The following is a 15,782-nucleotide window of genomic DNA, read 5'->3' as shown; positions in this document are numbered from 1 at the left end:
GTGTCGCTTGAATCCACGTGCTACACTTGTGTGAGAAGCCTCCGTGGTGGAAGTTGGATCCCGAAGACTCTGCCAACCAGGATGAGATGCTAGGGTTTCATTGTGTAGGGAAAGAATTGAAGGCAAGGGAAGCTGTGCCCAAATTTGCCCCAGAGCTCCTGCCAGTGGCAGAAGAAAGCGTGGATTTAAAACCAGAGGCAGGAGACGACCGGGGAGATGGTGTCCAGCAAAGAGACCGTGGGAAGGGAGGGGAGGCTGGATGCGAAGGCTGCGCAGCCACGGCCACAGCCCTTGGGAGGAGATGTGGTTCCCAAGTTCTGCCTTGGGGGTGATGCTGGGGTTGATGGCCAGCTGCTGGCACCATCCACCGATCCAGAAAAGAATAGCAGGGACGGCGGGCCCTGTGCGACGGTCTGGTCCCACCTGTGGGGAGTGCCATGCCCCGTGCAGCCCCAGGGAGAGGTGGGAGTGGGAGAGGCCGGTGGAAAGGAAGCAGAGAGCAGACAGGCGAAGGAGAGGATCCACCTGGGAACGACCCCAGAGAGCGACCAGGCAGAGGCAGGCAGCAGGGAAGAAGCTGGGGATAGAGAAGGAGGAAGACAAGGACGACGTGGGCAGGGGGGACAGCACAGCTAGAAAGGAAGGATTGTCAGCTGCTGTCCCCTCCCACTGAGGAAGGACTGAGGGTGGCTTGGTGCTTCAGGGATCAAGAGTCGAGCCTATTAACGGGCTGGTGGAAGAGAAACCGGCTCTGCTAAGGTCACTGAATTAAATCCTGCCCCTTCCCTGTGACGCTGGGACTACTTCGCCTGTGGGCCAGATGAGGACATGGAGGCATGGCGAGTAGAGAGGGGTCTCCTCCGTTCAGTGGGACTTGCCCGACACCCGCATACCCCATTCTCTGTGTGGCCTCTGCAACCCAACTAGGTTCTCTGAGTTGGTTCTCAATACAGCCTTGAGTACATTTGTCCTCCTGATGCTATTTTAAAGATCCATGTTCAGGTCCATGTTTCTTGACTCTGATCGGGAAAAATTAAAAAATTGTTACAAGGCATCAAAAAAAAAAAAAATCACATCATACTCCCCTCAATGGCAGATGGGGTGTGTGTGTGTGTAGAGACGAGCATGAAATTCTAATGTTACACAAGTGTCTAAAATCAAAGGACCTCCACAGAAGTGTGAGAGAGACAGTTAAATGATGTCCGTTCCAATGGTCTAGAGTTCAGATAACCTGTTTGTCTTCGGTTTTTGTCCTGTTGGCCCATGATGGGCCCAAGGTCAGTAGGAAAACTGCTCAAGCAAAGGTACAAACATTACTTTCCAGGAAGACACCTGCTGTGTAGATTCCTTCTTCCAGAATACTCGAAAGTGTACCCTGCTTTCTCCCTTTTTGGAGAAAGACGGAGGGGAAAGGAGCTAAGTTTTCTGAACTGGTAACGGAAGAAGATGCTACCAGACTCCACTGTGGCTGCAATTTTTGAAGTTCTTCCAAGACATCTTGTGCCTTACTCTGTTCCCTCCCCTTCCTGCTGTTTTGCAGATAGACCCCCTAGGGAATTGTGTGGCAGGAAGACATGATTCTATTTAGTTAGCCCTAGATTCCTGGTCTGTGCCGCACCTGGGTGCAGCCTGCAGCCCCGGGGGTCAGGTAAGTGCACTAGGAAACAACTTCTTTAAATTCAGTTTCAGGCATCAGAGTCCGAAAACGGCTCTCCCATTTCTGGTGTGCGATAATCCTGCTTAATTATTTGCAAAATAGGCAGATTCTACAGAGCTATGGGTAGGCAAAGAGCAAGCTGGTCTCAAAATTCATTCTTGAGGAAGAGAGTGGACAGGAGATAAAAGCAGATTTTGAAGTTCTGCGGGAACACTGCAGACTGGCTGCGAGCTTTCTTGACGCTGTCGAAGAAATGGTAAGAGTAGCAGACTTGGAGGGAGCTTTCTAGAGAAGCTGGCAGATTCTTTGGCACAAACGGCAGTGTGTACATTTTTATATTTATGACTATACTAATTTACAAGGTGTAGCTTAAAAACGAGCCCCTCCACGAATGTTGAAGAAGAAATACATGGAATGTACGATGGGTAGGGCGTGTGGAAGAAAACGTACTCGAGAGGAAACAACTTGTGATGTTTAGATCCTTAAACTGTCGAATCTGGGAGGGATGATAGGGCTTATTCCAGCCCTTGAATTCGAGGCACAGAGGCAGAGGCTCAGAGGCTGGGAGACCCACTACAGCTCAGCTGGCCTCTGGCAGGTTTTTCAGTGAATGAAGTAACCTTTTATCAAGAAATTCAGTAGTGAGGGAGCCATCTAGGTCAAGCATAGGAGAAACAACCAGAAATCAGAAGTTAACTAAATAAGGACCTATGGGGGGAAGGCGGGGTGGAGGTTGTCTAACTCCAAAGCCCTTGCGGTCTGTAAGCCTCTGCTCGGAACCTGTCGGCGTGTCAGGTTTATGAGATCCCAGCAGAAGGCCAGGGTCTTTTGTCCCGTGAACTTGACGTTCAGCAGAGGGATTGCCTCTGTTCTCTAGGCTTATATAGATCTGTCTGAGGCAGGGACTGTTCTCCGTTTTAATCTGTTGCCTGAAGGGCTGTATATGGAGGGAGTGCTGGCTAGTCTGACGACTGGGCTGACTGCCCAAGTCCACAAACCTCCCTCCCTTTGGATGAGTGCTCAAACCTTTCACAGCAGGAGCCTTGTGTTAGTCAAGATGTGGGCTTAGCCGCAGGGAAAAGAGACCTCAAATCACAACTGCTCAAGCAAGTTTGTATTATACTTCTCTTTCTTACCTTTCTTGCTTTCTTTCAAGATTTTATTTATTTAGAAAAAGAGAGCACAAGCAGGGAGAGTGGCGGAGGTAGAGGGAGAAGCAGGCTCCCCGCTGAGCAGGAAGTCTGACACGGGGCTCCATCCCAGGACCCCAGGATCATGACTGAGCCAAAGCAGACACTTAACTGAATGAGCCAGCCAGGTGCCCCTCGACTTCTCTCTCATGTCGGGGATGGGCTGGTAGGTGAGGTCTGATCTGTGCTATCATCAGTCACTAGAACTTTTCTATCTCTAAAGTGTTGGCCTCCTTCAAGGAATCCAAGATGTCTCGGCTATGCCCAGTCCAGCCATGGGAAGGGGAAAGGCACCCAGGGAGGGGACAGCCCTTCCCTTTAAGGCTGTGGTCCTTACACAGATGCCTCTTGTTCAGTTCCCACTGGCCCAAATCTAGTTTCTATTTTATTTTATTTTTTAAGATTTCATTTATTTATTTGAGAGAGAGAGCACAAGCAGGGGGAGCGGCAGAGGTAGAAGGAGAAGCAGACTTCCTGCCAAATAAGGAACCCCATATGGGGCTCGATCCCAGGACTCTGGGATCATGACCTAAGCCGAAGGCAGACGCTTAAACGACTAAGCCACCCAGGGGCCCCACATCTAGTTTCACTGTATTATCTGGGCTGCCGCAAGGGAGGCTGGGAAGTGTCCACTGTGGGCAGCCACATGCCATCTGAAATTTCTATTACCAGGAGCAAGGAGAGGAGAGGTGTTGGAAAAACTAGCAATCTCCACCAAAGGCACTGACACGGATTAGAATTAACACCCAGTCACATCCCCAAGTGATGCTTCGTACCCAGCTGGAGCCAGGATATTTCTTTCAAAAGCTCTTTTTCTCTTTCTTTTAAAATCATTCCACAAATATTTGCCTGTGATGTACTGAAAATAAGCAAGTGAGAAGATGCTATTGCTATCTTCAATATGCTAATAACATAGCGTGGCACCAAATAAGTGATCCCGGTGTAGTGTAGCATGGCGAACAGATGGGGGTGTTCCAACTAAGAGAAGGGGGAGGGGGAGGAGAGAAGGAAGGTGGGGCTTCCTAGCTCCAGTGCATTCTGGGGCAACACCAGACCTAGCAATTAAAGGCTGAGTGTATCAACTGTACTTGAACTAAGGAAACTGGGGATCCAATTCATGGCTTTGTGAAACCAAAAATGTACCTTTTTATTTTATTATATTAATTAATTAATTAGTTATTAAAGATTTTATTTATTTATTTGCCAGACAGAGAGGGGGTGGGGAAGCAGGCTCCCCGCTGAGCAGAGAGCCCGATGTGGGACTCGATCCCAGGACCTTGAGATCATGACCAGAGCTGAAGGCAGAGGCTTTAACCCACTGAGTCCCCCAGGCACACTGTACCTTTTTATTTTTATGGGTAAAGTATTAATACAATGTTTACGATACACCTCCCTGGTGCAAGCCCTCATGTCCCTCTTCTCAGTTTTCTTATTAGAGACAGTGCCACCACTCATCGCACGACATATCTGGGAGCAAAGCATATTCAGTTACTCAAAATCATTTACTGAAGTTTGCCTTCATGCTAGGCACACGGTATAGCAAATATTGAAAACTAGAGAAAGAAATTGCAGAAGGATAAATGCTTGTTTTTATCTTAGTTCTTCTCCAGCTGGAGGACAAAATGGAGTTTTATCTTAATTTGACACTTTTATGATCTTGTGATCTTTGTATTATTGGAATAATTGTAGCACACATTATTTTAAAAATTAAAAAGGAAAGATTTGGACCCCTGGGCAGAGGTTGGTCTGTGGCATTCAGATTCGACTACTACCAGTCACTTCTGAGTTAAACAGAAGAGGATGGTGGAGATTATTTATGGAATTTGGCTCTAAGAAAACAACTCAATTTCCTGAGATGGCGTAAGTTTGTGACTTCAAAGGGAAACATCTGTATTTCCTTTTCCAAAAGTACTTTATTTGCTTCAAAATGGACCCTGTGATATTTTGGTGCTTCCATAAGATGGCGACATAATCCTTCAGATGGCAAATCTTGCTGGTTTAAAAAATGTAGATCTAGAAATATTTTAATAGACACGGTAAAAAAGCATTTTTTAAAAAAAGAAAAATTCTCATAACCCCACCATTCTAAAACAACCATGTTCACTTGGGTATGCTTGCTCCTAGTTTTTGTCACTATGCATACATAATTACATAGGTACACTCATCACATGCATGGCATTTTTTTTTTTAAGATTTTTTTTATATGTCAGAGAGTGCGCCGCACAAACAGGGGAGCGGCAAGCAGAGGGAGAAGCAGGCCCCCCGCTAAACAAGGAGCCCGAGGCAGGACTCAATCCCAGAACCCTGGGATCATGACCTGAGCCGAAGATAGACACAACCAAAACTGAGCCACCCAGGCACCCCGTGCATGGCATTTTAGTCTCCTTTTTGAAAATTCAGCACAACGTAGATTTTTTACCTGTTGCTACGTGCACTACATACTTATTACAGTGGTTACATAATATTCTATGAACCACTTAGGGTCACACGTTATGTGGTATACGTTTTTTCACTATTACAGATAATGCTGTGCTTAATATCTTCGGCACACAAATTTTGGATTATTAAGAATTTTCGGGATGAGATCACCGTGTTTAAGATGACTTTTCTCTTTAGCTTTCCGAAGGACTGGACAGAGGTCCTTTGCCTTCAGCACTGTATGAGCGCCCAGGTTCTGACCTGCTGCCCTAGCCTCGTGTCATTGTTTTTCTACGTCCTAACTTTTACCTGCCACCACACATTCATTTCATTCGATACATATTTATCAACACATGGGCCCATGCTTAATACGAGTACTGGGAATACAGTAAGGAGGAAAGTACAGTCAGATGGAGAGCCAGATTTTTAGTCCATGAGCAGAGATGTAAGCCCCACTACGGTTCCACGAAAGGGATGCGGTGCCCCTTCCTGGGGAGATTTGATGTCATCGAGAGGGTCCCCTGAGTCCCTGTGCACACTAGCCTGGGACCTCGCTGCGTGCTCCCTTTGCCTAGGACACTTGGTCTGGTGAGCTGCTCCGCTCCTTCAGGTCTCACTGTAAACCTCACCACCAGCTTTGCCTCCGCTCCTGACAGGGCTGGAAAGCAAATCGAGAACTCGCAGGAGGACGAGGGGGTGCTTCACGAGCGGGGTGTCCTGTGCTGCATGGGCCCTGAGAATTCTCAGTGGTCTGCCGCAGAAGCAAAACCTTAACTCGAAGAATACGTCTGATCATAGTAGGACTGCTCCGAACGCTTTACTATTTTTCATTCCATTTTATGTGGGTTTTTTTGTGGTAAAATAGACGTGACATACAATTTACTACTTGAGCCACTTTTAAGTGTCAGAAATTCGCATTGTTCAGCTGTCCCCACCCTCCACTTTTGGAACTTTTCCATCTTCCCAAACTGAACACTAGCTCCCACTCCCCCCCACCCCCCACCCCCAGCTGCTGGCCACCAGCATTGTACGTTCTGTCTCCGTGAATGTGACGGCTCTGGGGGCCTCATATAGTGGAATCTTACAGCACTGGTCCTTTTGTGTCTGGCTGATTTCACTTAGCCTAAAGTCTTTAAGGTTCATCCATGTTGTAGGATGTGTCAGAATTTCCCTCCTTTTTAAGGCTGAGTAATGTTCTGCCATCTGTGTACATCAATCACATTTGTTCAACCAGTCATGTGACAGTGGACATGGGGGTGGTTTCCACCTTCGGGCTATTGTGAATAAGGCGGCTATGAACACGGGTGTACACGTATCTGCTGGAGTCTCTCCTTTCAATTATTTTTCACATCTACCTAGAAGTGGGATCAAATGCTAATTGTTTGCTTTCCTATTGAGAATGTGCTTTTGGGGTGCCTGGATGGCTCAGTTGGTTAAGTGTGTGCCTTCAGTTCAGGGTCCTGGGATCGAGCCCTGCATTGGGCTCCCTGCACAGCGGGAAGCCTTCCTCTCTCTCTCCTACTCCCCCTGCTTGTGTTCCCTCTTTCATTATCTCTCTCTGTCAAACAAATAAATTTAATCTTTAAGAAAAGAAAATGTCCTTTCATGCACATTGGGATCAAATTTGATTTTATAGCAGCCTTGTGAGACAAGTGTTAATCTCTTCTCTGGCTCTGAAAAATGGTTTGCCCAAAGTGGAGTGATACATGGAACTATCTGACCTGGAACTTGGCTTTCTCCTTGATCATCACCATTAAAAGCGGTCCAGGTCACATGTGTTCCTTCCAAGAACAATGGCCTTCTTCTTCTTTTTTTTTTTTTTTTTTTAAGATTTTATTTATTTATTAGAGAGTACAAACAGTGGGGGAGAGGCACAGGGAGAAGCAGACTCCCTGCTGAGCAGGGAGCCTGACACGGGGCTCCATCCCCGGACCCGGGACCCTGACCTGAGCCAAAGGCAGATGCTGAACAGGCTCAGCTACCCAGGTGCCCCAAGCAGTGGCCTTCTGATTGCAAGCAGCTTTGTCTGCTACCAGCTCCTGCCCTTATCTGCCCTGACCATTCTGTCCAAGGTTGACCGGGGCTGGGTCCGGGTCCCACGGCAAGGAAGAGGGGCTGTGTCTGTGGCCCCAGCAACAAAGGCTTCTCCTTTGGGTCTGTGTTTCTCTCCTGCAGTTCAGCTCCAACATCTGAACCATGAGGATCTGGTGGCTCCTGCTTGTCGCTGGAATCTGCACAAGAAACATGAACTCACAGGACACATGCAGGCAAGGGCACCCTGGCATCCCTGGGAATCCTGGTCACAATGGTTTGCCTGGGAGAGACGGACGAGACGGAGCAAAGGGCGACAAGGGCGAGGCAGGTACTCAACACCTGGGGCTTCGGCTGCCCTTCCGTCTACCCTTCTGTTCCTCTTTCATCTTTGTTCATTCACCACGAGCATAGCCATCACTGGCCTAACCCCACTCCTTCATTCGTGCACCCCTTGCCCAGAAAGCAGGGGCTTGGAGCCTGCTCCAGGTCAGATTCTGGGCAACAGTGCAGGCCCAGACCAACAGGGCCTCCCCTCCATGGATGTTCTCGTCTAGGCGGGGACAACTGGGAGCCATCACCTCGGATACTACAGGCCGTCCTCAGAAGTATATGACGTTGTAGATCTTTCTGCCTCAGATGGCAGTTATGGTGGGTCTTTGGCGCACGGGGCCTATAGAGAAATCTGATTGCTAAACGTTTAGCAGAGAGTGCCCGGCTGCGGAGCAGAAGAGTTACTGCCTTGCCACGCAGTGAGGCAGGTGACGTGGGGTGACAGAGAATACAAAAAGACGGTAACTGAAACCACCCAGCGGTACTCAGTTGTGTATGTCCTCTGTTGGAGCCCGTCCCAGGGTTTGGGGATTTGGCGACAGGATCCAGCCTCTAGGGAGGAGATCTGCAAAAGCCAGGCTATGTGAGCAGTTTCCATAACACCAGCTAATAGGCTTGGTTCTTGAATGGGGTTCTTGAGCCTGGGTCTGACCACAGGGTCACCTAGCTGAGACATAAGCAGACTGATCTATCTGGGTGCAGGGAGAAAACATCAAAACTATGGAAACTTTTTTATTTTTAAAAAAGATTTATTTATTTGAGAGAGAGAGAGAGAGCATGAGTCGGTGGAAGAGGCCTAGAGGAGAGGGACAGAGAATGTCAAGGAGACTCCCCGCTCAGTGTGGAGGCTGACGTGGGGTTCAATCTCAGGACCCTGAGATCTGAGATCATGACCTGAGCCAAAATCAAGAGTCAGACACTTAACTGATTGAGGTACCCAGGTGCCACTACTATTGACATTTTAAAAGATAAATTAACATGAAGAAAAAAAAAAGAGCTTTACAAATATTGGGGTGCCTGGGTGGCTCAGCTGTTAAGCATCTGCCTTTGGATCACGTCATGATCCCAGGGTCCTGAGGTGGAGCCTGCATCAGGCTCCCTGCTCAGCGGGAAGCCTGTTCTTCCTCTCCCACTCCCCCTGTTTGTGTTCTTTCTCTGTCAAATAAATACATAAATAAAAACTTCAAAAAAAAAATTAAGATGTGAATTGACTTGGGTGGCTTCACTTGGTCCCTTTGCAGATGGACCTCTACCATTTGAGGCCTGAAATGTGTCCCCCTAGGAGGAGGGGGAGCCTTCACACGCTCATTATCCAACAGTGTACTGTGGTGTATTGTGGTTACGACCCAGCCCAAGGGATTTTCAAATTGTCCTATCAAACTATCACAAACAGATGGGTGCCTAAAATGCTTCTGCAGAAAAATCAAAAATTGGAGATTGATTTGATAATGCAAACATGAAAGAATCCCACGAAAATAGGAGAGCTGTCATCTGTCTTCTTAGTGTGAACTCTTCAACTGTAAGTGAGTAGGAGAAAACAGTGATGAACTAACCAGATCTGACAAGAAGTCTGATGAAAACCTAGAAATTTTTAGGACTTTGGACATATGAATTTATATTTACATTCATTAAAATGAACCTTATCCTCACTGTAAACTTTAGCATGAGATGTCAGTTATTAATAGAAGCACCCCCAATTAATTAGACATTTCAGGACTCTGTGTGGAATGTGACCACAAGCCACTGTCATTTTTCCTCGGCAATACGTTATAGTATGAAAACTTCACTAAACTTGATGATGAACGTTTAGAAGCCTTTTTGATATTTCATAATCATATCAGAAGATTAGATATTCCTCTGACTATATTAACAGTAGTTGAAATAATACACAGAAAGAAACTTCAGGACGGACTAAAATTAATGCTTTGCCAGCAAATACTGTTGGCATATGGATTTTTAAAAAGTCTTTGTTAAGATCTGGATAAATGAGTCTTAGAACGAATCACTTACAGGAAGTCCACTCTGTAGGTGAATGAAAGACTAGGTGTTTCTAAGTGTTTCCCAGTTTTTGGCATCTGGTGCTCCAAGGGCTGTGTTGGGGGGCTAGGTGAAGCAGGTGATCACCAACCATCTCTCTAACCACTGCCTTTCAGTCTGCTCTGTGGGGTCTCCAATGGGGACTATGTCCAGCGAGTCCATGCCACTTTTTAGAGTGGCAATAGTCCCGTCCCATTTCTGGGTAGTAATAAGCCCAGTCCAAGTTAATGGCAAAATCTCAATGTCAATGAAACCCATTCTTTCACCCTCCCACTGGGACCACAGTGTGCATGTGTGTGTGATGTGGGTGCACATGTGTGATGTGGGTGCATACGTGTGGGTATAATGTGTATGTACACACACAGGATACAACTCTGACTTCATGACTCCTTCATCTTTTGCCTCCAATCCCCTTCCTTACAGCAAGGACTGCCTTTGACTCTAGAGACATTGACCTATAACATGGGAAGTCAGACCTCAGCCTGCTCTGAGCTTAAAACTCATGTGTAGTAGGCAAAACCTCACTCACCAGAGGTTCCCAATAGTGTCTGCCATGCCAACTTGATCAGTGAGGTTTACCACCATTCTAAGGTGCTGGAGAGATCCTTCCAGAATCCTCCATTTCATCCCAAATAGTGCCAGGTAACTGTAGTCATCCATGTTTTCATAGGAGGCTGGTGAACCTTCCATTCCATTCTATGCAAGAGAGATAGAAAAAGAGAAGTGAGAAGGCCACCCGGTGCCTTCAATGGCCAGTCACTCTCTGAGTTCCCCTCACAAGAGAAAGACGTCATTGTGATCCTCTGTGCACATACTCCCTTCCTGTCCTGCCTTCCCAGAGCTGGGTGCTTGGGAGCTCCACCCAGCGCATTTCATAGTTCACTTCTTGTACACAACTCTGCACCCCTGGTGCTCAGTCACGTGTGCCTCTCTCCATCTGCACTTCTGAGAGGGGCAGTGTGTGTGTTAGGGCTGGGCACACACCCAGGACTCTCCAGTCTAGACTCACGATGGAGACCACTGTCTAGGAAAGGTGGAATTAGAACCTGAATTCTTGTTTGTTTTCTTCTCTTCCGCCTAGGAGAACCAGGCCGTCCTGGCAGTCCGGGGAAGGATGGAGTGGCGGGCGAGAGAGGAGAACGAGGTCAGGAGTGCTGTTCATCTTCCCGTGCTCTGGTTCCAAGCCATCGGTGCCTGAATAACCATTTGGTGCTCAGCAAGGACAAGTCCTTTCCTAGGCTCTGAGGACGATCCAGCAATAAGGGCAAGATTGCTCTTGCTCTCTAGAATCTCAATTCTTTTTCTGTAAGGGGTCAGATCATAAGTAATCTCAGCGTTGCTGACATAGGGTCTTGGTCACAACTGCTATGTAAAGTAGCCACAGATACTCTAGTAGTATGTGGGGCTGTGTTCCAGTGAAACTCTATGAAAACGGAAATCTGAATTTTATAGAATTTTCATGTAGTACCGAATATTATTTGCGACTATTTAAAAATGCAAACCGTTCTTAGCTTGTGGGCCACATAAACAGGTGGGAGGCTGGATTTGGTTCAAGGGCCGTTGGTCGCTGAAGCCCAGTTTAGCGGATTACATTGAGGAGTGACATTGAATTCTGACTCAGTGCTTCTGGCAAGACTGCATGGAGAAGGTGGCGCTGGAACTGGGCCCTGGGGGGTAAGGAGGGCTCTGGTGGTTTTGACTAATGAGGAGAGAGAAGTCACAACAGCAAACACAAATCATCTTCACTTTGTGCTAGGTTGTTCTAAGTGCTCTTCATGTATTGACTCAATACGACAGCCTGTACATGAGGTCGTATCCTTATCCCAATTTTACAGAGGAGGAAACAGAGGGCTAGGTGGCTAATCAGCTTGCCTAATGTCCCATTGTGCCTACGTGGAGGAGACAGGATTGAACCCTGGCGTTTAACTCCAGACTCCGTGTTCATAACCACTGCTCTCCAGTCGGGGGGGAGGAGATAGGGAAGCACCAAGAATGTATGCACAGTGGGGACCGGGCTCAGACAGTCAGTGCAGTGGACAGGATGGCCCGGCCAGCAGAGAGCAGTGACTCCCACACTTGAGGAGGACTTTATTCTGTGCTCACTCCCATGAGGAGTTTTGTCAAGGATGTCAAAGTAGGGTGAATTTAGTTAACCAAAAGCAGCCCGAGTTCATCTGCCTTCGGACATTCTTCCCCCTTCCAAAGACAACGTTCTCAAGGACCTACATCGTTTAGTAGTCTGAGGAGTATCCTGGGATGGTAGAGATCTGTGATTTCTAATACAAACCCCAACACTAACACAGTCGACGAGTCAGTTATTTTGCGCATATGCACGTGTGTGTGTGTGCTTGTGTGTGTGTGTGCTGTGCACTCATTTTAGGAGTAAATTAATGTTCAGATCCCGAGCAGCTACTGAACACGGGCACTGCTTTATTTTATTCATATGCTCAACAACGGCAAAGCCAAAGTCGGTTTTATAAGTTGATGTTTCACAAATCATCTTTTCCTTTATTCTTTCTTTTTCCCTCTAGGAGCAGATGGAAAAGTTGAAGCCAAAGGCGTCAAAGGCGATCAAGGCTCACGAGGACCCCCGGGGAAACATGGGCCAAAGGGATTTGTTGGTCCCATGGGAGAGAAAGGTCTCAGGGGAGAGATTGGCCCTCAAGGGCAAAAGGGGGATAAAGGCAGTGTGGGGCCCACTGGCCCAGAAGGGCTAAAGGGCAGCACTGGGCCTTCGGGCCCAATGGGTCTACCTGGCCCCGTGGGCCCCATTGGGAAGCCTGGCCCCAAGGGAGATGCTGGGCCCTTGGGACCCCAGGGAGATCCAGGAGTCCGGGGAATGAGAGGCTGGAAAGGGGACCGAGGCGAGAAAGGGAAAATTGGTGAGACTCCAGTCTTGCCCAAGAGTGCTTTCACGGTGGGGCTCACGGTACTAAGCAAGTTTCCTAGTTCAGATGTGCCCATTAAATTTGATAAGATCCTGTATAATGAGTTCAATCATTACGACGTGGCCACGGGGAAGTTCATTTGCCACATTGCTGGCGTCTATTACTTCACCTACCACATCACCGTTTTCTCCAGGAACGTTCAGGTATCTTTGGTCAAAAATGGGGTGAAGATACTGAACACCAAGGACGGCTACATGAGCTCTGAGGACCAGGCGTCGGGCGGCCTGGTGCTGCCACTGAAGCTGGGGGACGAGGTGTGGCTGCAAGTCGCGGGCGGGGAGAGGTTCAATGGCTTGTTCGCAGATGAGGACGACGACACGACCTTCACAGGTTTCCTTCTATTCGGCAGCCAGTGATGGGGAGACGTGTAGGATCTGCCCCCCTGGCCCCCTCGGAGCTGGCTTGGTGAACAGGTTCTCAGATGGCTCTGCTCTGCGACCCACTCTGATTACTGTAATCGTCATAGAGAGACAACAATAGGAAAGTTATCCTTAAAGCCGGGTTTATGTGACTTACATTGCTGTTTCCAAGAGTAAATTTAAAAATGCTTGCACCAGGGCGCCTGTCGGGGAAGCCTGTGGAACTCAGGGTTGGGAGTTCCAGCCCCACGGTGGGAAGAGAGATTAATTAAAAATAAAATCTGGGGGCGCCTGGCTGGCTCAATCAGTAGAGCGTGCCACTCTTGATTTTGGGGTCATGATCTGGAGCCCTACATTGGGTGTGGAGATTACTTTAAAAAAAATCATATAAATAAATAAATGAAATCTTAAAGAATACTTGCCCTATCTATTATAAGTTACTTATGATTTTCCATCGTTTCTTTTACTGGAAGAGTGCTTTGCATATACATTTCTTTTTTTTTTTTTTTTTAAAGATTTTATTTATTTATTTGACAGAGAGAGCTCACAAGTAGGCAGAGAGGCGGGCAGAGAGAGAGAGAGGAGGAAGCAGGCTCCCTGCCGAGCAGAGAGCCCGATGTGGGACTCAATCCCGGGACGCGAGATCATGACCTGAGCCGAAGGCAGCGGCTTAACCCACTGAGCCACCCAGGTGCCCCTGCATATACATTTCTTATAGGACTCGTGTTCTGATGTCATTTTAGTGCTTGGAGGAACCACATCAGGACTTAGCCCTCATCTGAATTTCTGAGGACAGTGGGAGAAAGGAGAGGGAAGTGTTCAAACGTTCATTCCATTTCATAACTAGTAAGAGTTGTAAGCAGGTGACAAGGAGACATCCCAGAGAGCCATGGAACACTTTGCTTGTTTTATAACCTAGGTTTTTACCACCATTTAGTTCAAAAATAGTTGTTTATGAGACCATTCGCCAGACTTGAATCTGTGCTCAGTTCCTGGGACAGCTTTAACAAAGTACCACAAACTGGGGAGTTTAAAACAAGAGCAAGTGATTCTCTCACAGGGCTGGAGGCTAGAAGTCTAAAATCAAGGTGTCAGCACAGCCTCCCTCTGAAGCCTTCGAGGAGGGTTCTACCTTGCTGCTTCCAGCTTCAGGTGGACCCACGCATGGCCTGGCTTGTGGAATCCTCCAGCGCTCCCCCCATCCTCACATAGCCACCTTCCCTCCTTGTCTGCTTGTGTGCAAACATCCCTCTCTGATAAGGACACCCGTCATTTGGAATAGGGGCCATCCTAATCTACTGTGACCTTATCTTAACCTGATTACACCTATAAAGACCCTGAGTCCAAATAAAGTCACATTCATAGATACCAAGGCTTAGGACTTCAACATATCTATTTGGGAGACAAGTTCAACCTGTAATAGACTGCTCTGGTTCCCCCCAAATTCTTGATATTCCCCAGTGCCAAATACACTCTCCTTAACCCACATGCATCAACACCAATGCTAAGTCTAAGAATGTCATCTAAAAATCGCCAACTTAAAGTCCTCAGTCTCATCATCTAAATCCTCGATGTCAGTTGTATGGAAGCTCTATTGTGTGACCCATCCTGGGGCAAAATCCCTCTCCCTCTGTGAACCTGCAAAACCAGACACATTATTTGCTTCCAAAATACAAGGGGGAGGTGGGGGAAAGGGCACAGAATAGGAGAGAGAAAAAAGAAGGAAGAAAGGGGTCACAGGTCCCAAAGGAAACCAAAACCCAGCAAGGTGGATTCCACTAGCTGTTTTTCACTGTTTACCTTATAAACAATCTTTTAAAGACTTTATTTATTTGATAGAGAGGGAGAGAGAGAGAGAGAGAACACAAGCAGGGGGAGTGGGAGAGGGAGAGCGGGCTTCCGTCGAGCAGGGAGCCCGGTGCCGATGCCAATGCCGGGCTCCATCCCATATCCTGGGATCATGACCTGATCCAAAGGCAGACACTTAAAAGACTGAGCCACCCAGGTGGCTCATTTAAATTTTAAATTTTTTAAAGGAGTGACGCAAAAGGAAGTTGTTACTGGACAGAGGTTACTGGATAGAGACACCAAACAGTAACAGAGGAAAGTGGAGATGGATTTACTGAGAAAGTGGGGTGGAAAGAAACTTGCCTTTTACGCCACAGCGGATGGTTCTTGTTCAAACATGTACCGTCCACTTCCCTCTCGTCTGGTCAAAGCATCTGGTGTGCACTCTCATACAAGTCTTTTTTTTAAATTTAATTTTTTAATTTTTTTAAATAAACATATAATGTATTATTAGTCTGTGAATCGCCAGGTTTACACACTTCACAGCACACACATAGCACATACCCTCCCCAATGTCAGACAAGTCTTTCAAACAGTGTAGACTCCACACTCTGCGGTGGACGCGAGATTCAGCCCTGGCTAATAAACACAGCACCTTCTTCTGGCCACAGTGATTGTTTCCAAAATGGAGCCCAATCCAATCAGAGCCAGTGAGAGTCCATCTGCCACTTTGGAAGGCCGACTGGTAAGGGAGTCAAGATCTTCAGGTGAAGCTAGAATTTCAGCTGCCTGCATTTAGCTCATCTGTAGCGCCTCCACACAAAATCAAACAGGGCTGGAGACAGCCAGGTCTAATGACAGTGTTGAGACCCCTCTGCCCAGCTGTCCCTGAAGGCAGAGATACCTCTGGACTATTGTGTTGCATGAGCCAGTCTGATGCAGGGCTTTTGTCAAAAAGAATATTAAGTAATCTACAGCCCAAGGAGAGGGGCAGCATAATTGTAGTGGAAAAAGCCCAAGA

At 47.4% G+C, this 15,782-nt stretch overlaps 1 protein-coding gene across 1 annotated transcript; it reads left to right on the top strand.

The window, feature by feature from the left end:
- Positions 1-1,098: 1,098 nt before the first annotated feature.
- Positions 1,099-13,280, top strand: LOC101679347 (complement C1q and tumor necrosis factor-related protein 9A). The gene is made up of 4 exons (XM_004774352.3): positions 1,099-1,648; positions 7,441-7,627; positions 10,748-10,810; positions 12,198-13,280. The coding sequence occupies exons 2-4, from the start codon at positions 7,462-7,464 to the stop codon at positions 12,968-12,970; spliced, it is 1,002 nt and encodes a 333-aa protein (XP_004774409.1). The 5' UTR covers positions 1,099-1,648; positions 7,441-7,461; the 3' UTR covers positions 12,971-13,280.
- The last annotated feature ends 2,502 nt before the right edge of the window (positions 13,281-15,782 follow it).

The sequence above is a fragment of the Mustela putorius genome, unplaced genomic scaffold (assembly GCF_011764305.1).
Source record: "Mustela putorius furo isolate JIRA1106 unplaced genomic scaffold, ASM1176430v1.1 tig00004035_pilon_pilon_pilon, whole genome shotgun sequence".
In the NCBI taxonomy this organism is placed as follows: Eukaryota; Metazoa; Chordata; class Mammalia; order Carnivora; family Mustelidae; genus Mustela; species Mustela putorius.
This window is presented reverse-complemented; position numbering and strand designations above follow the sequence as displayed.

Coding starts and splice junctions, on each gene's coding strand:
- LOC101679347 (XM_004774352.3), top strand. CDS start 7,462: ATGAGGATCTGGTGGCTCCTGCTTGTCGCTGGAATCTGCACAAGAAAC. Junction 7,628..10,747: donor GGGCGACAAGGGCGAGGCAG/GTACTCAACACC, acceptor TCTTCCGCCTAG/GAGAACCAGGCCGTCCTGGC. Junction 10,811..12,197: donor GGGCGAGAGAGGAGAACGAG/GTCAGGAGTGCT, acceptor TTTTCCCTCTAG/GAGCAGATGGAAAAGTTGAA.